The sequence below is a fragment of the Beta vulgaris genome, chromosome 1, assembly GCF_026745355.1.
Source record: "Beta vulgaris subsp. vulgaris cultivar EL10 chromosome 1, EL10.2, whole genome shotgun sequence".
In the NCBI taxonomy this organism is placed as follows: domain Eukaryota; kingdom Viridiplantae; phylum Streptophyta; class Magnoliopsida; order Caryophyllales; family Amaranthaceae; genus Beta; species Beta vulgaris.
Genome location: NC_079202.1, coordinates 59,814,181 through 59,836,263, shown reverse-complemented (window position 1 = coordinate 59,836,263; position 22,083 = coordinate 59,814,181). Strand labels below are relative to the sequence as shown.

Below are 22,083 nucleotides of genomic sequence, written 5' to 3'. Positions count from 1 at the left end.
TCTATTTTGAAACGGAGGAAGTACAATTTTTTTGATCCTATCATGAGGAGTTTCCCACCATCTTCAATTAGTGGACTAATCTCCTACGGAAGTTTGCATAAATAGTTAGATACCTTCAAAAACAACATCTCTGAGTTAGGATTTTTTCCATACTCAAAATTAAACCCAAAATCTTAATTAAGGAGGAAGAAATCTTTAAACACTTACACTAACCTCAATTAATATAGTCAAATTTTATATGATAAGTCACAATAAATTACTATACACCACCCAAGACATTTTATGCCTCCATAGTCCAGCACCACATAGATAAAAATAAAATAACTAAAAACAAAAGGCGGTTAGTTACTCATCTTATTAATAAAACCACTAGAAATTCTTGCCATTTTCCAGAAACTTACCAAATTCATAAACACAAATACAAAATCAATCAATTTACGAACAACAACAAGAAATTATCAATCAATTTTATCAATTGAAAGTTGTGTATTTCGATGCAATCGCAAGAATTAGACCTAGATTTTTCCTCTGGTTTTCCACTTACCGGAGTCAATTCTAGTCCTCCGGTAAAATCGCCGGTTTCCGGTCAATCTGTAATTCCATCAGTGGAGGATCACTGTAAGAAGGTGAGGAAGCCGTATACGATCACTAAGTCTAGAGAAAGTTGGACTGAGCAAGAGCACGATAAGTTTCTAGAAGCTCTTCAATTGTGAGTTTCTCTCTCTTCATTTTATTTCGTCAGTTAGGTTTTCGTGGAGTTGATTGATTGCGTTAATTTGGTGATATTGATTGTATTTGTAATTCTAATTGATTTGGTGATGGTTGTTTATTAGGGATTTTAGAATATATACTCTTGATTTTGTTTTTTTAGCTCTGTTTTTTTTATAATTCCTTGGAATTTCATGTTGAATTGTGCTGAGTTTTGAATTTGCTTTACATGTTTGTCGGTTGTTTAAGTTGATTGATTACAATTGCAAGTAGGCTGTTTTATACAGTTGATTTATGCTGCGACCTCTTTTGTGTAGCAATGCTGGGTCAGAATTATGAGGAACCACGAAAATGTGAGTTAGTTGCCAAGAACTGAGAAGCGAAGTTCGAATAGACATAGTTGTTACATTTGAAAGTTTGGGACTATATGACATGTTGATTTTAAGTACAGAGGATAGCTGCATAATAATGTGATATTAGCCGGAGACAAGTTGAACTTGGGGGTCTTGTCCATGACTTCATTAGTATGTCGATGAATTTGGGGCGGTTGTATGTATGAGGAGACTCAATAGTCTTGGCCTTTGGTAGGGAGGAGAGGAATGTTGGTGAATATGATTGTGTATTGTTTTTGAATATTCAGAAAAAAATTGTCACCTTCCTTTATATAGGGATTGTTTTATGATTGGACCTTTGAGATGCTCTTATCTTAGGTACTTCGACCGTGTGATGGAAAGTGCAAATTTTTTCCAATAATAGTGAAGGATTTTTCCAAAACATGTCACATATTCAAATTAAGCGATTGCAAGAATCTAATTCACAAAAAGTGTAAGTTGTGCAGCTTTATTATGTGTGTGTGTGTTGGATTTGTTGGCCTTCTAATTCTACTAACTAGACCTCACTTAAATGCTATGTAATTAAAGTGCACCTAAATAACTCCATAGTGACCTAGATGTTATACCAGCTATTAAGCTTTGCTGTTGCTTGATCATGGGAGGTTTCTTGAGAGTTCTACTCTTAGAAATGAACCTAGATATTATATTCGGCTCTTATCTCGAAATATTCCTTGATCTTGGGGTCTTTAACTTTGCGTCGTGATCTTTGTTTTACTTATGGCGGTAACCGCATCAAAGCTGTCACTTTTGGTTGATCAATCATATAGAGAAGACTGACGTTGGATCCAAAGGTTTTATTTGAAATGTTAACTTGAGTGGAAGCTTGATGTAGATCTTTCAAGTATAGGAAACCACAATCTCGGAGGAACAATATTGGATTTTCATGCAGCTGTTTTGACTTCTTTGCTTGAATAATTTTCTGGAAATTTCTGATTAGAATGTAGGAGTTCTTTCTTCATCTTCGTTTGTCCTAGCTATCCAATGAAGGAGGTATGGAGCTAGTGCCTTTGAAAATAGTTGGAGGAATGCTTCTTTGCAGCTCTTGCAAGCTATATATGTGTTTGTAGTCTGTTAATATTAGATGTGTCCCAAAAAACTTCGCTTTTAACTTCCCAGTTCTGTCTCAGATTTGATCGTGATTGGAAGAAGATTGAAGCCTTTGTTGGTTCCAAGACGGTTATTCAGGTATATGATATAGAATCTTCTGCTTTTCAATTTTTCTAAGGGCTGGTTGGCCATTTGTCAGAAACATCTGCCATTTCTTGTTCGACATCCATAATTTAATTTTTGTACTTTGAGTGTAATTTGACCTTAAGGGGTTTCATCCGCTATAGTCTTAGAGGTTAATGTATGTGGTAAAGTGTGCGGGATAGTTTAGCTGCGATCTTGTTCCTTTGTTTTAGTTTTGCAAGTCATGTTAGGCTCTCCAGGGCGTGGTTATAGGTTAGTTTGTGCTTGTAATACCCCTTGGCATTGAAAGACCATCCACATGCCTTAGTATGTATTCTATTGTTCTACAGCTCTTAATCTGATAGGATATGCAGCTGAATGAATGCTTTTCAGGAACTCCTATGTATAGTATTATATTTTGAAGTCATACCTGCAATGACTATCTGTGTTGGGAACTGTGAAAGTCTTGCCATTGTGGTACATGTTAAGTTTTCTGCTGGTCATGCCATTTGCAAGTGTAGGCATGGAGATCAATTGCAGAGTGCTACTTTTCACTTGTCAATGGTCTCGGTGTTTTTAATCTAAAACCTCCACCTCCCCTACCCCACCCCACTCCACCCCAGGTTGTGGTCTCCACACTTCCACAGTCTTATGGAATACATATGGTCTTCATATTTCATGCTCTTTTTTTCCTCTGGTTTTGGGGGGGGGGGGGGGGGGGAGGGAGGGACTTTTGTGCTTCTAATTTGTGTGACAAGTTTTCAGCTTTGTAGTTCTCCATTTATTGTATGACTTTGGTGCTAATTTCCTAGAATACATAATTCAAATTTAACGCACATTTATATGCAAGACCCCTCCATCTCCCCTCCCCCCAAAAAAGCTTGTAGATTGTGGTATTTACGTATTATAGACTGTAGACAGTCTTCATGTTGTTCACTCTTTTCTCTCTTTCTTTTTTTTTTTTTTTTTGGGGGTATTCTGAATCTGGGCCCATGACTTCTCATATACTTACGGGGCGTTTGGTTTGGGGTTTTCAGAAAAGGGTAAGAGAATCAACTAGCTCAATTCCTTTAGTTGTTGTTTGTTAAGACATATCAATCATTTCCTTTACCCTCTCCTTTCCCCCAAACTCCTCTACTTTCATTCCCCACCCACCCCCAAGGTTTCACTTACCCTTTCTTTCTTCTACCCCTTGGTGGCTTTGACCAATCATTGACCATTACCCCAACCACCAACCCAGCCACACAACCACCACATCCACCACTGAACCCACCACCCCAACAACTGAACCACCAGTCTAAGCCCCCTAACCACCTTGACCACCACTGAAACCACCATGACCGCCACTAAACCACCATGACCGCCACCTAAACCACCATTACCGCCAATAAAACCACCACGTTAACCACCACCGCAACTCCACAAGCACCCTAACCATCACCTAAAGCCACCGCACGCACCCTAGTTACCCCCTCCGTCAAAAACCCTCATAACCCAATCGAAAAAAAAAACCACCACCGTAAATATCCACCACTAAGGATGGGGAAAGCTTCAGGGAAGGCAGAATGGTGGAGGAATGGTCGAATTCGACCATGAAAACTTCAGATTTGAAGATTTTATGGTCGAATTCGACCATTTAAACCTCGAATTTCACTTTTATGAAGGTGGTGAGATAATAGAGAAGAAATAGTGAGAAAGGGGCGACGACATAGGGGCTGGGGACGGACCATTCGCGGGGATGGGGAAGCAGCGACAGTGTTGGAGTGATGTGGCGGTGACGGTGCCGGCGGAGGTGCCGGTGCCGGCGTGAGGAAGGGTAGCGGCAGCCGGCAAAGCTTCAGGGAAGGCAGAAATGGTGGAGGAATGGTGAGAGGAGGAAGAAAGGTGGAAGAAATATTATAGCAACCAAACAACCTTTTTAATCAAAGGGTTTTTGTTTCCTTTCCCCTTGTACCCCTTTCTTGATTCCATTCCCTTTACCCTGTTGAAACCAAACGCCCATATTAAGGTTCATTATTCATCCTCAGCATGCGTATTCTAAATTCTAAATGATCCAAATTGTAAATTTCCTGCTCCATGAACTTTGTTTTTTCGTTATTTTTGAGTCATATTGTGAACAACTTGTTACAACGTTCGAGATGACAAGCTAGGTCATCGTTGCTCATTGAAATATAATGGAATTGTATTTGTCTGTGAGCTATGATGTTGATGAGGCAGTAATACTCTAGTATCAAAATAATGTGCCTATTCTAAGTCCCTCACTCCCTCTTTTACTGGTCTGAGGTGGTTGGTCATGATTTTTGCAGATACGTAGTCATGCTCAAAAGTATTTTCTTAAGGTTCAGAAGAATGGGTCTAATGAACGTGTGCCTCCTGCTCGACCGAAGAGGAAAGCAGCTCATCCATACCCGCAAAAGGCTTCCAAGATCGGTTAGTACACTACTTTGCTATGTCGGCTTGCTTGTTACTGGTGGCCTTTTCCTGTGTACTAGTAATTCTTGTACATCTGACTTTGTGGTTTGATAGCTCCTGCAGCTAATCAATTTACAGGGCATGTTTACAATCATGACCCGTCATCGGTACTCACGAATCAAAGTGGCAGTACACCAACATCATCCTGGACTTTTGGATCGATGCCGGCTGACAATTCATCAAATATGAAAAGAGGTAGTGCTCTTATCCAACTCCAGGAAAAAGGGTGATGCTTGCTCAAGCAATCTTTCTTTCACACCATCTCCTTGAATATTAAGAGCATTATTAGCAGAAGATAACACATTGAGGAGCCTTGATTTTTTGAATTTTTTGTTGTTGGGGGGGGTTGCAGGGGAGACGATGTTCAAAAAAAGGAGAGTGAATTAATAGTTTATAGGAACTGGACAAAAAATTTATGCTTTCTAAGAACTTAAATACTAGCAATAGAGATCGGTTCTTTCGTGAGCCTTCAGTGGACTTACATTGAGAATTGGAAAGAATGTATAGTGGAGTTTCTAAAAGCAAAAGTTGCAGGCTAGTGTTCTGATATATGCTGTGAAGGGTTATAAAAATTTCCTGGAAAAATGAACACAAAATGGAAACTTTAGTCTGACATGTCTTTCCTGCAGACGATGCTGCATTACCAATGTCTTCAATTGCTCACAATAGTTACTGCAGCAGTAGCAATGAGAGCGGAAGCCCTTGGCCGACGACTGGAGCTTTTGACCCGACAAATCAGGCAGAGCGCATTAAAGGTATTGCACGTTTCAGTTTAACTTCATATAGACGCTGGCAAAGTCTGGCCATTTTTTTGGCACTCTATTGGCTGTTTCAGTTGTTTTCTCTTGATTATATTCTGGTTCTTAATCCTAATGGACTTGGACGTATAACAATTGCATGGTGGAGGACAGAAACACATGTGCTGTTTTTAATATGGAGCATTTGTTTGAAAATAGACTGATTGATTGTTTGTATTACGTTGATTTCATTTTTTCAGTTCCCTCTTTTTCCTCTTCTGGAGAGTGTGTGTGCATATGCGTACGCAGACATCTTGGACACCAGTGTTTCTCGTATCTTCTTACATGGTTGTTGACTACCTATTTCTTCGTCTCCGTCAGGGGGGTCAGCTATGCCTTCCCCAACTTCTGAGTGCTTGTACAATTTTATGTACTCGTCTCAAATGACCTAGTCTATTTCAAAACAAGGAATTAAGCATAAAGTGAAACTTGCTATTAGTATTTGATGGTGCCCTTAGCTCTCACTGTTACCCACTGTCTTCAGTCATTACGGCTTGGCAATACCAATGAAACTACTTTCTGTTTGGCTTCTTGAGTTGCTTTCTAGTACTACATCCATGTTCCCCTTTCTTAACATTAGCCATATCCATTCTTGATGACAATTTGTTTGTTCTCTTGCTTTTCTGTATGGCCTGAGAAATTACGTGATTTTCTTTATCAGCTTCCACGTAATTTTGCTCTGATATCTTGTTTTTCAGTATAAACTATGGAAATTATGATGTATATCTAATGCTAACTTTGTGGTTTCTTTTTCGCTTGGAGCAGTTGCGCCAGATTTTGCTCAGGTTTACAGTTTTATTGGAAGTGTCTTTGACCCCAACACACGTGATCACCTGCAAAGGTTAAAGGCAATGGACCCAATTAATGTTGAAACAGTAAGCTCTTTGGCCTTTCTTGATTAATTTGGGAAAGGTTGCTGGATGTAAGTGTAGTTACTGATAGTAGATAAGTAAATCTCTAATGTTATACAACTCACATGAAAGCACAAGTGTAGATTACAGTATTTACTTACTATCATTTACTAGTTACTTTTCTCCTGGAGTCCCAGAGCATTGTGAATGCTTTGAATTTTAGTCTTCTTATTTGAAGCACTGAGAATATATGTGATGAATAGCTTCAGTAATTTCAGAATTTTCCAGGGAGCTTTTCATATGTTTCTGATCAATTCCTGCCTGAGAAAATTAACGGTGTTTCCTATGTGACCTTACCAGGTATTGTTGTTGATGAGGAATTTATCAGTCAATTTGCTCAGCCCTGAATTTGAGGAACATGTGAGTGTACTTTGTCAGACATTATTGACTCTTTATAGTGGTTTTGTACAGTTGTATGCTATCGAGAAATACATTCTTGATGTTCTTCACTTACCTGTGTTGCACATAGTTTATGCGCAAAGGGGTGTCTCTCGTTGTTATTCGGTTGTTTTTTGTATGGAATTGTTCTTTTGTGATTAGTATTGGTGATCAGAATTTCTATGAAGCCGGGTTTTTGTCAAGATTTTTGCTGAGATATGATGAAATAAACAAGTCCCCCTCCCAAAAAAATAAAAATAAAAATAAAAATAAAGGAATATTCATGTATTTGAATCTAGTCAGATGGTTTAATAGTTGGCTGGGTTGCGATTGCACTTTCTTAATTGCTATTTGTTTTGCACTGCAGTACCTTTCCTGTGTGACTGAATTGTAGTTATTTTGTAGGTTTCAATATACACTGAACAGGTTGCTCAGTTGTCCATTTAACTTGGCTTATGTGATTAATGATTCGTAGTGTCAGCTAGGATGAATCTATAGTCTTTTCTTTTTGGAATGTGATCCTCAAATGGAATAAAAGGGTGTTGGGTAGAAGTTGCTATATGAATCACATTCAATTTTTGCTTTCAGTTGAGTTATTTTGGGTGGGTTCCTTTGTCATGGCTGGAAATGCCCTAGTGTAAACAGGAGATAAAAACACTTGTGTTGCGGCAGTAGCCTTTGATTTGGTCATATTTTGTTGCTTGAGCTGGCCCTAATGTGTCTGCCATGGTTGCAGAGGAAGCTCTTTGCATCATATGATCAAGAGTCTGGTAAAAGCAGGTCATGTAGTTCCCTCTTGCCAGCTCCGGATGACTCCAAGAATGCGATGCATGCTGTTTACTAATCACCAAGGTGTTCAAGAAGAAGAGGTATTGAAAGTTTAGATTTGTCAAATTATTTCTTCCCTTCTCCATATTCTATCATCTTGACTTTTTATATATGCTGACAAACCATTTTTTCAGGAAAAATTAGCAGAATACAAGTTTGAGTGACCTCAAACAATATGAGATATTTCATATACACATCTTTTGTATAATATGCATACTTACACAAGTTTAAGTAGAGGCAGAGACGGATCTCGTGAGGGAACAAAGGGGCCTCCCTCCAGCCGTGTTGCTTTGGTTTTGCACTGGAGCTGAGTGGGTTGCTTTAGATGTTAGCTTAGGTTTGTAATATAAATTTTGCTGTCCTGGTCATGAACTCATGATGTCTGAGACTCTGAGGTGTGGCTGTAAAGTGTTCGAGATCCTTTCTAGAGGTTTTTGTAATATAAACCAAGGAAGTGATGCTTCTGCTATTCGGAAGTTTTTGCAACTTTTTTTTTCATAGCTGCGAGGTAGGATCTGTACATATTGAATCTGAGAAAGTTGTGCATGTGTGAAGCGATGAGGTTTGTTTGAACATCAACATCGTCAATAGTTCCTTTAATTTTGAAGACCATTTGTCATTGGAGATAACTTGAACAAATTGGAAAACCTGAAGAAATTCTAGATATACGGACATGTTGTCAAGAAGAATTTCATGTCAATTGTCTCCATTATGACCTTTTTTTCTAAACAATCCCAGTTATAGATTGTGTCCGGGTATAAAAGTTGCTGCTATCATTATGCAAAACGTGAATTACATAATAGGGTACAATGTTCATTGTATTTAGTAAAGAACATATAATTTTTTTATAAAGAATATATAATTTAAAATTAAAGAACATGTAAATTTTAAATTCGAAAAGAACATATGTTATAATGTAAAGAATATATAGTAAATGAATATTTAATTTGAATTAAAAGAACATATTTTTTAGAATTTTTTTTTGTTCATGTGAGTCACGAAGGCAATACAAAGAAGGAGAAGGGGGATTTGAAGTTGTAATTTATTTGTTCACAATATCTTAATCTTAGTTACTAGGTCAATATATCTTTAGTTAAAATTCAAATTTTAAAGAAAGTAATTTTGCTAATAATTATATTTAAAAAGGTGAAATAAGTCACTAGACTTAAGAAAATAGATAACAAAATTTTTCTCAAAATTATGGACTCTTAAAATGTTAAAACTACATTTGCAACTTGTTATAGAATCAAATTTGTGAGTGTTTTATCAAAGTAAATAACCAAAAATTGATGTGTGTAAGAATCGCAAATTTGTGTGGATTTTTATCTAAATAAATCCTATTATATATGACATACACGAAAAAATAGAAAAAGAGAAAAATGAAAAAAAAAATGAGGAGAATTAACTGTTACATTTAAACGAAAAAAGGGAAAAAAAAAAGTAGCACATTCAAAATGAAGAGTAGTTTTTTTGAAGATGCCGTATTAGCTTTCCGTCTTAGTTGAGTGGCTAACTTTGTAATATAAGATGCATACTTGATTTGATTCCGACTTAAGCACAGAAATATAGAACTATATTATACGCCTAGCAAAGCTTCACATCAAAATTCTGATTTACATATTTATAACTCATGTGCCATGATGATTGATGCAATTTTTCTCTATTGCGTTGTAGTTTTTTAAATTTGACATGATTATTACATGGATAATCTTAAATATTGAAAGCAGATAATCTACAAGTTTATTAAACAATATCATATGAGATTTAATAATATCAAAACAAAAAAATTGTACAGAAATGGGACAACAACAACAATATAATCACTTATGTTGTCATTAGGTTTAAGGAGTTTATGCAATGCATGTCTGAATAATAATAGTTAAGATAATCGAATTATGCAAGCAATTTATACTTATTTTCTTCTCGTAAATCCTCGAGTGAAAAGGCCAAAAGTTTTAGCCAAAGCCACCAAATTCATTATATTTGATATGGATTTACTATAGAAATGTTTCCTCTAGTTTTACTTTTTGTATATTCTCTTTTATTTGTATCAAAAGTCTCTCGTTTAATTTGCTTTGGTCTAGTTAATCAACAATTCATCTTAAGTGAACCACTCTCATTTGTTTATTAAGGGATATATTTCGTTACATTGTTCATTTATACCTCAAAAGAAAATGACTCTCGTCTTAAACAATCTACTACAAATACAATTATTGTTGACAAAATTGATAGACAAAAATCAATAGTACTCAAAAATCATGTTAAGGTTTTCAACTTCAAATATCATACCTCTTCTATTATAATCCAGAACACACCTAAAAATCTACATTAAGTTGTTCCTCATATAAAATATACTAATGAAACATTCTACAACACCTTTCACTAGAATTATAATCAATCATCGTAATTCCACGAGTTTAATCTCTGTACATTTAGATATACCTAGAGCGTAATACATCCTTTATAGTTTTCTATATCAACATTCATTGACCAAGTACCGTAACTCCACGAGTTTAGGCTCTATTCATTTAGATATACCTAGAGCGTGATACATCCTTTACACTTTTCTGCATCATACATACATTTATTGACCTAGTCAAGAACTACTAACAATGTTATGAGACCAATCAAAAGACCAAGTTCATGGATGCCTTGGGCAGGAAAAAAGTCGTTTTCTTTCCATAGATAATTTCCTTTTCAAGAACTAAAGAGGTGTCAAATTGGCAAAAACAAAAACACTCCTTAATCTAAAAACTCTAAAGAGCGTAACATCTACGACAAGTTAAAAGCGCGTGAGTTAACTTAATTGAATTTCTCAATATCTTTTTCATTGGAGAACAGAGACCCTTCCCTCCCTCTTTCTTCTGAGAACCCTTCTCCCTTTCTTTCTCTCTCCTCAAATCGATCCAAAAATTTCAAAGAAGAAGAAAAAAAACTTCAAATTTTGCGTTTGAAATTCTCTCTCCTCCGATTTTCTTATTACAGGTAGTTTTTCCCCTTTTGTGATCTTGTAATCATTACAGTCAACCTAGATTATCGACGAAAAACAAACCCTAATTTTGTATTGAAAGTACTGTGTGATTTCAATTGAGGAAAGAGGGAGAACGTCAAGTTTGAATTTCTGTCGTTTTTGAATATGTTGTTTATCTGAGGTTTGGTGTTATTGGAATTCAACGCGGGATTTGAAGGTTAGACATTTCTTGATTTAGAAGTTCAATTTTGATGTTGAAATGGTTTGATTTGTAGAGATGAGTGTAGTTGTGAATATATGTTTATGTTGAGCTGGAATTTTGTAGATTTTTAGGTTGTGATTTATGTTTAAGATTATTGGGGAATCTTATATGAAGTATTATGATTGTATATTATTTTGACTAGATCACGAAGTGGAATGAGCTAAAGTTGATCTATCTAGGGTTTTTTGGTTGATTGTTATTCAACTTTTTTAGCTGGGATGTTGATCTTTTGAGGGAAGGAAGAAGGTTTTTGGTGCGGAAGATTATTTGATTTTGAGTAGAAAGTGGAGGTTGGAAAAATGATTTCTGTTTGAACTTTACTGGAGAAGGGGAGGATATTTGCAATTGATATCGTGGGATTTGGTTCCCAATTCTACATTCTGGTTCAACCCGAAATATTCTAGTGCGAAGAGTAGTGCATTTGGCTAAGATCACGTGGAAGTGTTCTAATTTATGTCTGTCATGTCTGGCATGAGTACTGAATCTGAGGAACAACTCTCTGTGTTGCAGCACGAGGAGTCAAGCGCAGAATCTTCAAAGTACTTGATCACTTCCATTGTTCATTGACTTGATTTAGTGAATTTCTGCCTTTTGTTATCAATCTGCTGATATCTTTGCTTTGATGCCACAGGAAACCGGAAAGATCATACACAAGGGAGTTTCTTTTATCATTGAGTGAGCTGGAAGTTTGTAAAAAGCTACCTAAGGGATTCGATGAATCACTGCTTGGGTAAGAGGTTTCTTTTGTAGGACTTGCAAATACCATTTGTTCGTCAACTATTCCTTGTTAATTAGCTTTTACTTCTTGTTGCTTGCTAATTTGAGTATGATGATGGATCAGTGAGTTTGATGCATCCTATGGCATCCAAGACCGTCAACGAGTCCTAGGAAGTTCATCACTGCAAGGTTTCAGGCGACCTGACTATGGATCATCCATACCGCCAAAAGGGGATTCAGGTAGTTATCCTAGAGGACCGAACAGGTGGGATAGCCGTTCAAGTGGACGAAGTGATACTGATACGGATTCAGGTATATAGTTCAGACTCAAATTTTAGCACTACAGTTCTAAAGGCATTTCTTGTTTGTGTTAATCAATTTGCTTATTATTTTTCTTTGAACTTATATTTTCTGATTCATTGAAATTGATTATTTTCAATATTTCGGTACTTGTACTTCTGCAATGAGGTCTTAGTTTCCCTGAATAGTATTATCGTATAATTTTGTGTTAGTAAAGTGATGTACAATAGCCTTTCATAATTGCTAGTAGTTATAGATGAATGATTCAATGCTAAAGAGAACACCCGCCTCCGACCCCTAATTAACACTTGTACAGATGTTTTGTACTCCCTCTGTTTTTTTTTTATCTTTCTCACTTGGAATCTTGTCACTATTTATGCATAGAGAGAATCTTCTCAAATGTTCTCAATTTATAAGAAAAAACATAGTCATGTGGGGTCTTGTTTGATTCGTCTCAATTAGTACTTTATTAATATTCAATTGTTATAATTTTTACTAATATATAATGAAAGATATTTAAGTTTTAAAACGCGCATTGGAAGACGCGCACAGAAAAGTAGGAATGATAAAAAAAACAGAGGGAGTATCAAAGAACAGATATTTAATGACCTTGTTCACTAGCTACAGAGGACAATAGCCAATAGGTCTAGGGGAGTAAATAAATAATGGTATCTGCATGGCCGCACCCCTTCAGGGACGGGCATGAGACGTTTTGTTGTTAAAGGGAAAGCTGTGTGATGAGAGGCTCCCCATACAGTTGTGACAATAGTTAATCAGGTGTGGAAACAGTATCTGCTCTAGTGTGCTGATGAATTGGTTCGGCCATATTCAATGTTGAAGAGTTGAACTTGCATTTCCTGATTCATTGAAATTGGAGCATGTTCCTTGTATATCTCCGAAAGGATGAGAACACTTGGGTTGCTTCATGCCAACGTGCTCTCTTAATACTTGTATTGATGACAAGCTTGGTTAAATGGGGTTACTAAACATGGAGAGTGGAGAGCTGTTTTCTGTAAGAGTAAGCGTCCGTCATTTTTCTTCAGTTACAAAAAATACTTGACTAACATTTTTCCATGTTTGAAGCTTTATTTGGATGCTTGGGGAGTTAAGGAATCTAATTTACACAAATAATGTGGGATTAATAATGTTGTCAAAGGACTTCCATTCTTATATTATAATTTTTATGTTGGTTGGTTTTAGTTTAGATGGTGACTTTCATGAGTGGTGTTAAGTGAGTGTTTCTGCATATGAATTTTCGTTGAAATAGGTCTATAAATTTGGAGCTAAATATTGATCTTTCATCCGCACTTGGTCTAATAATATTTGAAAATCGTAATGCTACTTAGAGTCAGGAAGACGTCATGGAAGCCAGGCAAGGAGGTCCTGGCAGAGCCCTGAACATGATGGACTTCTTGGAAGTGGTTCCTTTCCGAGGCCTGCTGGATATACAGCAGGTGCGCCAGTTCCAAGGTTACGTCCTAATGAGAACGTCCATCTTAACAGGAGTAATGAACCATATCATCCTCCTCGCCCATATAAGGTAAGGTTTTCTATGATGTTTGTTGTTTGAATCGAATTATGACTAGGTGTGAATTGACAAACGTGTTGTTGTACTCTCTCTTTGCTGTGGCAATCATGTTTAATATTTGTTTAGCACTGGAGATTCTTAATATGAAACTTAGCTCTTCGATTATCTTGCCACTGAAGCTATGGCGATGCATGATGTGATTTGCAATGTCATTTTCTTTTCTCCAGGCAACTCCTCATTCACGAAGGGAAACTAACGACTCGTTTAATGATGAGACATTTGGGTCAGCTGATACTACCAGTGAGGATAGGGCTGAAGAGGAGAAAATGCGAAAAGGTTTGTTCTTGCTCTTTACATGTGGAGTTTCAGAAGTTTGGTTCTTCGACTTTATTGTCTGGATGTTTCAATGCTGTTGGTCTGATTTGAGTTATCTTCTCCATTAATTTCAAGTTTAACAGTAATCACCTCTTTTCCAGCTGAGTTTGAACTTATGAGGAAGGAGCAGCAAAAGTCTCTGCAAGAGAAGCAGAAATCAAATCAAGGGAAGATGGAAGATCCCTTCTCTGCCATGTGTTCGGCAGAGCATCCGAGTGATGGTAAAACGTCGACTGACTTGGATAAGATATTGAAACAAACTCCACAAAATGACTCCAGCAAGCTTTCTGTTCCCTCACAAGCAACTCCATCTAGACCCCTTGTCCCCCCTGGTTTTGTAAGTAGCGTTGTCGATAAGAGCTCAACGGCCAAGTCTCTTTTGCATGCTGAACCATTGGAGGTATATTTTTATTATCCCTCATCTTTTTTTATCTAGATGAGTTGTAGTTCTGCTATCTAAAGTCTAAACCAATGCAATGGTTACCTCGTCAAAGTGGGCTGAGATTTATTTCCTCCTCTAAATGCTTATGCTGTTATGCATACACCCTTTCCTGTTGTAGATAGGAAAGTCAGAACCGGTAGACAGTCATCAAGATGCGAGAAACAAAGTTCAAGGAAGAGGTTCTGGTGACTTTCGCAGTCAGACGAGTAGCACATCAGATAATAGGCCTGAAAAAGTGCTGGATGTATCTTCAATTCTTCAAGGTGCTGAGCATAAAAAGGCTCCAAGACTTCCTGATGCTACTGAGGTCCTCCAGAATGGTAAAATGATGGGTCTTGATTTTGAGGCCTCTGGTCCTAAGCTACTGGGTGAACCAGCTCGTTCAACATCCATTTTAGACAAGCTATTTGGCAGTGCTGTAACAGTTAGCAATGACAGCACATCTAACTCTGTGGAGGTAACTAAGCCCCTTTGGCCTTTGTTGTTAGATTTCCTTGTATACATTATATGGCAATTATTCCGTGTGAGTTTTTGTTATACTGCTTTATAACTGACTGTGGAGGCCTAAAACTTTTTCTGAGGATACTGTTACTGCATTTACTTCCTTAGCTTTTTTCCATGCCTGATGAGATACAAACTTAATGAAGGACAACATGGTGTCCCTTCTTCCCTGGCAACTCTGGCAGTTTGCTTTGACTTCTCTCCTGTATTACTATCTTGTTTCCTGTGCTTTATACGTAGTATGTATGGCTGAGTTCAATATGTGCTTTGTACACAGTTTTCTGAGCCTTTTGGGGTCCCCTCCCCCCTGTAGCGTGCACAATTATGGTTGTTTTTACATCAATGACTTTATGCTGGATAAGTTGAACATTAGATATCAATGGTGATGATATTTTCCTTCATTTGCAGTCAGGTTTCAAGATTGAAAAATTGTCTTTGTTTATTGACTCTTACTTACAACTAAATTTTTTCCCCTTCCTTTTGGTTGATATCTAACTATGCTTTCATGTACACAATGTCATCAGGATGCTGCTAAAACAGATGATATTCGACGCTCTAATACGTTGCAATCCAAGTTTGCTCGTTGGTTTCCTGAAGAAGGTAAGCTCTATTGGAATGCCATGTGATAAACTGAATATATATCAAATGACTCGTAAAAAATTGATAAACTTGCTACCTTTGTAGACCGGAAACTTCCTGGAGGTATATCATCTGAGAAGCCAAATAATTTGCTCTCACTAATTGTTGGTGGTGAAAAAGGTGGATCCAATGTGCCTGACGTTTCATCAGTGGGATCAATCGCTGCCCCTGAGACAGTGCTGGGGCAAAATACATCCATTCCAGCATCTTCTACAGCTGAGATATCAGAGCAGGTTTCTAATAATTATGTTAAGGAAGCAAAGCCTGCTGTGCTGACATGTGAAGATCTTGAGCAGTCAATACTATCAGAAATTGGTGGAGATAGTTCAGGTTCTCAGTCTACTGGAAACGATCATCGTGCTCTGGAAAGGAAAGTTGGACGTCCTGGCAATGATATTGACAATCGAGCTACAAATCATCTTCTTTCATTGCTGCAGAAAGGAACAGGGTCAAAAGATGTGGCATCAGTCTCCGTTGAAGAAAGATACCCTGATAAACCATGTGATCACAAGGTTGGCAAAGTAGGTCCACCTGATGGCTATGTAAATGATGCTACTGCTGGATCGAATAGTTCGGGAAAGACATTGACCCTTGAAACACTGTTTGGGACAGCCTTCATGAAGGAATTGCACTCTGCCCAAGGAAATACTATTGGTTCTGCAAGAATTGATGCTTCAGACGGTGCTCTCTTTCCTCTTGCAGTAAATGAAAATGGAAATAATCATTTGGCATCAAGTGATGGTATCACCAAGATGGATAGAGTAGGGGACTGGTTAGGGTATAATGATGTTCTAAAGGAGATGGAACTCTCTAAGCAACCAACTGAAGTTGATTCTAGATTTGGTGGCATTGACAAGGGAATGGAAGTAAGACTTCCTGAAGAAGATAGCTTGATTAATCTCATCGATCATAATTGCGCTGAGAACTCCATGTTGGTGCACAATTCAGGTATATCCAACTCAGACTTCCTACCCTCGTCATCAAGCATGCCAGCTGATATTCTTGAGAAACTAGCAGCACTGGGTGGGGCTCTTAAAGAGGAACGATCCATGGCAAGGGGGCATGACCCACGTTTAATGCATGGTCCTCGTGATATGGTGCAACCTGAACGTTCATACCAGAATATGCATCCACAGGCTTCTTCTCCACTCCATAGCTCCCAAATGAACCACGGCAGACCTCTATATCATGCTTTGGATTCAAATCCCATACATCTGGATCCACAGTTGAACTTCATGCCTCCCGAGGGTATTATTCATCGTGATGCGCCAACACATCATCAATTTCCTGCAGACATGGGCCACCCTTCTTTCCCACACCGTAATGCTGGTTTAAGAGGGTTCGATCGTCCCATTCCTTCTCCTATCTTGCAGCAGATGCACATGGCTGGCAATCTTCCTCCACCTCATTTGGCTAGGGGGTTTCCCGGTGCTGCACCTGTGCCTCCTCATCCCAATCACAATCATGCTAATTACATTCAGGAGCCTAATCCCATGCAAAATTTCACATTTGGTCAACGGCATTCACATTTCGGTGGCCCTGGAATGGGCCCAACAGGTAAAGCTTTTGAGCTCAAGCCTATAGCGCACTCTTTCTTCACATCTTTCTGAAATGCTTAATGGTTTATTGGTGTGCTGGAACGGGAATGAGAAAGTGGGAGTTAAATGGGAGGTTGGAGTTGTAACTTGTGGCTAGTATGTTTATACTGAAGGGTAACATAAGTGATGGTCCATACGTCTTTTCTCGAAGTTGAAAGAGAATTTTTTATTTCTAGGAATGGTGGAAGCTAAAGTTACACTTCTCTCCTGTTCCATCTTGCCATCTAATACCATTAAGAAGTGGAATTATTCCACTAGGCTGAAGTCCAAACAACTAGCATGGAATTGGTTGGGTCTGAAAGCACACAACTGAGGGACCCTTCTTTTGGTGCATCATATGTTTCTAGGTTTTCATTGTTCTCGCCTTGATGTCAAGAAACATCAATTGCCTTATTTTCCTTTGCTGTCAGTTAGATTTGAACTTCTCGTTTGTTTTGTTATATAGGTCCCGAGCTCGGTGTAGCTAACAGCCCCCCTGAAGCATTTCAAAGACTCCTGGAGATGGAACTTCGGGCAAATCCAAAACAAATGCACCCTTTTGCAGATGGCAATCCTGGCCGAACTATGTATGGACATGAACTGGACACGGGGTTTAGGTACAGATAGTGTATTATGATTGTGGGTGTATTCGAAAAGGAAGACATATAATCATCTTCATCCCAGATGACTATTGCAGGATGGGTTGTATGTGCTTACTGTAAACTGTTGATAGTGTAGCTTCTTTCTTCTTCCCGTTCCATCAATGTCTAGCATAGAGGTTACTTTGCTTGCTCTTTGTTTTTACACGAGCGAAAAAAGGAAAAAGAACTTATAAAACAAATTGGAAAGGTACTAGAAAGTAAACTTTCTTTGGGCTGTGCTTTCCATATGCAGATGATTGTTGGCTAGTAACAAGCTCACAGCTTCTGTGGTGTGGAGAAGAGCCTCTGTTTCATGATTTCTTTTCATGTTTTCTTGCACTTTCTGTCTATACAATCTGTTCGGAACCATTTTTAATGTTGAAATGTGAAGAAAAGTTCATCTATAAAAATCTATGAAAATGAACACAACAAAATAAAATAAGAATCGTAGAAAGATCCCATCGACATTTTTACTTTTGCTTTTCCTTTCTATCTTTCCAATCACATGGGGTCTTTTTTTTTTTTTCCTCTCTACCTCTTTCCTACCCAAATTTTGTATTGGAGTTGATGAAAAAAAAAGTGTTGCAAGTATAAAAAACGGAGAAAGTATTAAAAAGTTGGTGGTGTCCCATTTTCTTATTTGAGATATCCATACTTTTTCCTTAACAAATGTTTTTTTATTCAAAAAGTAATGGTCTTTCACTTTCTTTATGTAGCATGTATGAAAAAAACGGAAGAAGTATTTTTTAGCATCACAACTTTTCTTTTTATATAAATTTTATAATTATGGTAGGCCCCGCAAGAGGGAGTAAGGTATAATGTAATCTGATGGGCATTGGCGTATTGAAAATCGATGATTTTTGTGTACGTTTGATGTTATTGTACATCTATTCGGAGGGTGTAAATAATCCGTTGTGTTATTTCAGCAAATCCATCTGGTGTGGTGATATTTATTGTATAATTGTACAAACTGATTTAGCAATAAAGAAGCGAAAAGTGTTTTAATTAGAATGAACTTGTATTGTATAGCAGAAAGTTTTAAAGTTTTGTTAATAAGAGCTTTCATATAGTATGTATGTATTGAAGGACTGTTTTTCCTCTACTTCTCATGTAATAGGATTTTAAGTGAAAGCAAAACCAACACTTTCTTGTTATGGTTTGTATCTTGGTTTGAGAAGTTCAACTCAAGGTTCAAGAAGTTCATTTCACCAAAAGCAACTAGCCACAAGTGACAATACGGTATATTTCACAATTTATTACGCGTATAGTATGTTTATAGATTTAATACACCCGAATTTATGAAAAAATAGTTTTATCAAAAATAGATATTAACTAATTTTTTTATTTAAAATTTGGTTATTTTGTTACGCACACAGAAAAAAAATTTCTTTTGCTTAAGGTTAAAAAATTATTGTCTGAGCCCGGGTTCGAACCGGGGACCTCTAGTGTGTGAGACTAGCGTGATAACCGACTACACCACCCAGACACTTTTGTTTAAATTATCACTTCAAAACTGAAGTATAAAAACTCGTTATGTACATTTCGTGTCTGGGTAAGGCTAATCCTCAAAACAGTTGAACCTTGTCTGCAAAATCCTAGCTATTTAAACAAAGCAGCAAATCATCGCTTTCTCTCTCTATCTCTTGCTTATCCATGGCTTCCACTTCGCTGCTGCAATCAACCTCCACTTCCTTTGCCGGCGTCAGACTTCCATGCCGGAGCTCCGGCGCTTCTCGCGTCGGTATTTCGTCGTTAAGTGTTAAAGCGTCGGCAGGAACGGCGGTTTTCGTCGACAAATCCGAAGCAGAAACAGTTAGTCGTCTGAAAACTTCTTATCTCGAGAAAATCGTTCCTCTTCTTAAGGAGGAGTTCGCTTACACCAACATTCTTGAGGTATTTCTCTCTCCTCTGCTTAAGCATTTCATTGCTACCTTTTTTTTTTTGGAAAAAAAATGGAGTGAAATTGTGGAATTTCAATTGCTAAATAGATAGAATCGGCGTGTTTGTTAAGAATTGTTCGTTTATATTTTGAATTGTTAGATTAATCAGAACGATAATGCTAAATTTAAAGAAATGTGTTGTGTTTTTGTGAGAGGTTTAGATATGCGAACTAATTTCAAGGATTTGATGAAATTAGTTACTTGATTTTTTGTGTTTAGGTTTTATGATGTAAAGATTTAGTAGCGCAAATGACTAATTTCTTTGTTCGTTATGTTGTAAAGATGAAGATATACGGTTTTGTTTCATTTCGCACACCTGATTGTTTGGCACTTTAGAAGTGAAATTCATGAAGTGATGAAATGGAGATGAAGTCATATTGTTTGATTTTATGTGTTAAATTTGATTCTAAAGTGCTTTAAATTGTCAATCCTTCAGTTAGTTCAGTGTATTCGTTGTATTTGGCCAAATACTTAAATTTATCATAATTTGCTTTAACATTGCTAGATAATGCCTCTCTCCTTGAATGATGGAAAATTGGAATCTAATGTATAAGTTGTTTCTTTCCTGTTCATGTGTCTTACTGAATTTGAGGAAATTTATAGAAGAGCGAGTTATAGTTCAGACTGAAATTTGAGTGCAGAAGAACTCAATTAGGATTTAGGAGGCATTTTATATAGCGAATTAGCCGTTTATTTCGGTAGGGCTTATTGCTGTGCTTGATGCTCTATTCTAAGCTCACAATAAGTATTTCACTCCTATACTCAATGTGTATCACATTATTAGCCATTGTTACTTCTGGAACCGAAGTTTTGATCGTGAATTTCTCTCGAAAGATAGTTGTAATAAAAATTTGTGTTAGTCTTTGCTGATACTAATATGACATTAACGTTTTTATTATTATTCATGATCTATTTTTAATGCATATATTGTAAAATTGAGGGAGTGGATTACGGAAGGACATTGTTTTTCTTAAAATTGTAACAGGATGTCTGAATCTCAATATTTTGGTCTCGTGATCAGGTTCCCAAGATTGAGAAGATAGTAGTGAATTGTGGAATTGGGGAAGCTTCACAAAATGCAAAGGGTTTGGATGCTGCAATAAATGAGTTGGCACTGATTACTGGGCAAAGGCCCGTAAAGACTAAAGCCAAAACTTCCATTGCAGGTTTTAAGGTCAGAGAAGGTATGACGCTTGGGATTGCGGTCACACTTCGAGGAAATGTAAGCCTAATAAAATGCCTCTATTTTGCCCGCTTTTTCTGAGTGGATTTTTATTTTTACTCAATTTAGAATTATTTTTGTTCAGTATAGTATTCGATAAGTTATCTTGATTGAACTACCCATATTTTTTTTTTTAAAAAAATCTGATGATCTTTGATACCAAAGAAAGAGTTTTGGAGACGCTGCATCCCTGTTTGGTCTCAACTAAGATGTTAACGTCGTTTATGAGATAATATTGATTCATTATAACCAATAGGTTGCGGAAGGAATATAATAGAGTGTTACAGGGGGTAGGGGAAGTGTTGGACATAAGTGGCGTAGTTCTTTCTTTCGGGTTTTGTTCAACCACAGAAAATATAGCAGATTTTGTGCTGGAATTTACTGCTCTATGGGATTGACTGATGAGTAATAGTAAAGAATGAACATTAATATTTTACCTTTATCGTTGTATAGACAGCTACAAGGGTACTCATGTAGACGGAATTCGCTCTCAAGTCTTAGGTATCGTTCACAAAATTAACATTGATATTGACATAACAAAATTCTGTTCAGATTCGAAAAACATCAGCTTTTGTGCAGGCAATCTGATTCATTAATGTCGCACTATCGTCCTAGCTTGAATATGCACATCCGATTCCATAATATAAAGTTTGAACTGAAATGTATTTAGATATCTGTCAAGTGTTTTCCTACTCTCTTTGTTTGGCATATGGCATAAAAAGACCCTCTCAAACATTTATCCACAAATGTTGACTTCTATGCTTATTGACGAGGTGTAGGTTATGTATTCATTTTTGGACCGTCTTATCAACTTGGCACTTCCTCGAACAAGGGATTTCCAAGGTGTAAACCCAAATAGCTTTGACGGGCATGGAAATTACAGCATTGGATTTCGCGACCAAAGTGTGTTTCCCGAGATTAAACCTGAGCTTGTTGGCAAGGCTAGGGGAATGGATGTTTGCATAACAACCACAGCAAAAACGGATAAGGAAGCCTACAAGTTGCTGGCCCTTATGGGAATGCCGTTTAGAGAGGGTAGTGGGCCGTCTACTGTTGTGCGCAAGAAGAAGTTGAAGTCTCACCACTTTGACTCGAGGTCAAGGACGAGGAAATACTAAGTAGAGAGAAATTGCTGTTAGTCCTGAACATTCTTTTTTCTTTTTCTTTTTCTTTTTGCATTTTCCATGTACCTACTGTATTTGGTCTTTTGGCATGCCATGTAACAAATTGTAACTTTGTATGAACAGCGAAATTAGCTTGTGCTATGCTATCAATCTATCCTCAACGGAGTGTTCATTTTTGGGTACTGAAA

The 22,083-nt window shown here is 37.3% G+C and overlaps 3 protein-coding genes and 1 non-coding gene across 6 annotated transcripts; 3 read left to right on the top strand and 1 right to left on the bottom strand.

The window, feature by feature from the left end:
• The first annotated feature begins 287 nt into the window (after positions 1-287).
• Positions 288-8,262, top strand: LOC104887002 (protein REVEILLE 6). Of its 2 annotated transcripts, none has more exons than XM_010671587.4 (9): positions 288-709; positions 2,228-2,285; positions 4,577-4,700; positions 4,806-4,937; positions 5,372-5,497; positions 6,305-6,414; positions 6,751-6,810; positions 7,565-7,697; positions 7,791-8,262. In XM_010671587.4, exons 1-8 carry the CDS (start codon positions 495-497, stop codon positions 7,670-7,672), a joined length of 933 nt encoding a protein of 310 aa, XP_010669889.1. In that variant the 5' UTR covers positions 288-494; the 3' UTR covers positions 7,673-7,697; positions 7,791-8,262. The 2 variants fall into 2 exon arrangements, with proteins under 2 accessions (XP_010669889.1, XP_010669883.1); XM_010671581.4 differs by having other exon boundaries at positions 289-709; positions 4,797-4,937.
• A 2,235-nt stretch (positions 8,263-10,497) lies between these two features.
• On the top strand, positions 10,498-17,948 carry LOC104887015 (hypothetical protein). Of its 2 annotated transcripts, XM_010671592.4 has the most exons (10): positions 10,498-11,428; positions 11,521-11,619; positions 11,731-11,918; positions 13,253-13,446; positions 13,662-13,770; positions 13,911-14,209; positions 14,370-14,708; positions 15,277-15,352; positions 15,437-16,948; positions 17,435-17,948. In XM_010671592.4, the coding sequence occupies exons 1-10, from the start codon at positions 11,343-11,345 to the stop codon at positions 17,593-17,595; spliced, it is 3,063 nt and encodes a 1,020-aa protein (XP_010669894.2). In that variant the 5' UTR covers positions 10,498-11,342; the 3' UTR covers positions 17,596-17,948. The 2 variants fall into 2 exon arrangements, with proteins under 2 accessions (XP_010669894.2, XP_048494008.1); XM_048638051.2 differs by lacking the exon at positions 13,253-13,446.
• Positions 17,949-19,021: 1,073 nt separating this feature from the next.
• On the bottom strand, positions 19,022-19,095 carry TRNAV-CAC (transfer RNA valine (anticodon CAC)). The gene has a single exon. It is a non-coding gene; the product is annotated as a tRNA-Val (tRNA).
• A 93-nt stretch (positions 19,096-19,188) lies between these two features.
• On the top strand, positions 19,189-22,083 carry LOC104887024 (50S ribosomal protein L5, chloroplastic). The gene is made up of 3 exons (XM_010671604.4): positions 19,189-19,502; positions 20,571-20,771; positions 21,551-22,083. The coding sequence occupies exons 1-3, from the start codon at positions 19,263-19,265 to the stop codon at positions 21,887-21,889; spliced, it is 780 nt and encodes a 259-aa protein (XP_010669906.1). The 5' UTR covers positions 19,189-19,262; the 3' UTR covers positions 21,890-22,083.

Bases quoted from the DNA above. Each gene is read 5' to 3' on its own strand.
- LOC104887015 (XM_010671592.4), top strand. From the start codon at position 11,343: ATGTCTGTCATGTCTGGCATGAGTACTGAATCTGAGGAACAACTCTCT. The intron at 13,771-13,910 runs GTTTGTTCTTGC...CCTCTTTTCCAG, and splicing joins AGAGGAGAAAATGCGAAAAG to CTGAGTTTGAACTTATGAGG. The intron at 16,949-17,434 runs GTAAAGCTTTTG...TTTGTTATATAG, and splicing joins CCCTGGAATGGGCCCAACAG to GTCCCGAGCTCGGTGTAGCT.
- LOC104887002 (XM_010671581.4), top strand. From the start codon at position 495: ATGCAATCGCAAGAATTAGACCTAGATTTTTCCTCTGGTTTTCCACTT. The intron at 2,286-4,576 runs GTATATGATATA...TGATTTTTGCAG, and splicing joins GTTCCAAGACGGTTATTCAG to ATACGTAGTCATGCTCAAAA. The intron at 6,811-7,564 runs GTGAGTGTACTT...CCATGGTTGCAG, and splicing joins GCCCTGAATTTGAGGAACAT to AGGAAGCTCTTTGCATCATA.
- LOC104887024 (XM_010671604.4), top strand. From the start codon at position 19,263: ATGGCTTCCACTTCGCTGCTGCAATCAACCTCCACTTCCTTTGCCGGC. The intron at 19,503-20,570 runs GTATTTCTCTCT...TCTCGTGATCAG, and splicing joins CTTACACCAACATTCTTGAG to GTTCCCAAGATTGAGAAGAT. The intron at 20,772-21,550 runs GTAAGCCTAATA...GACGAGGTGTAG, and splicing joins CGGTCACACTTCGAGGAAAT to GTTATGTATTCATTTTTGGA.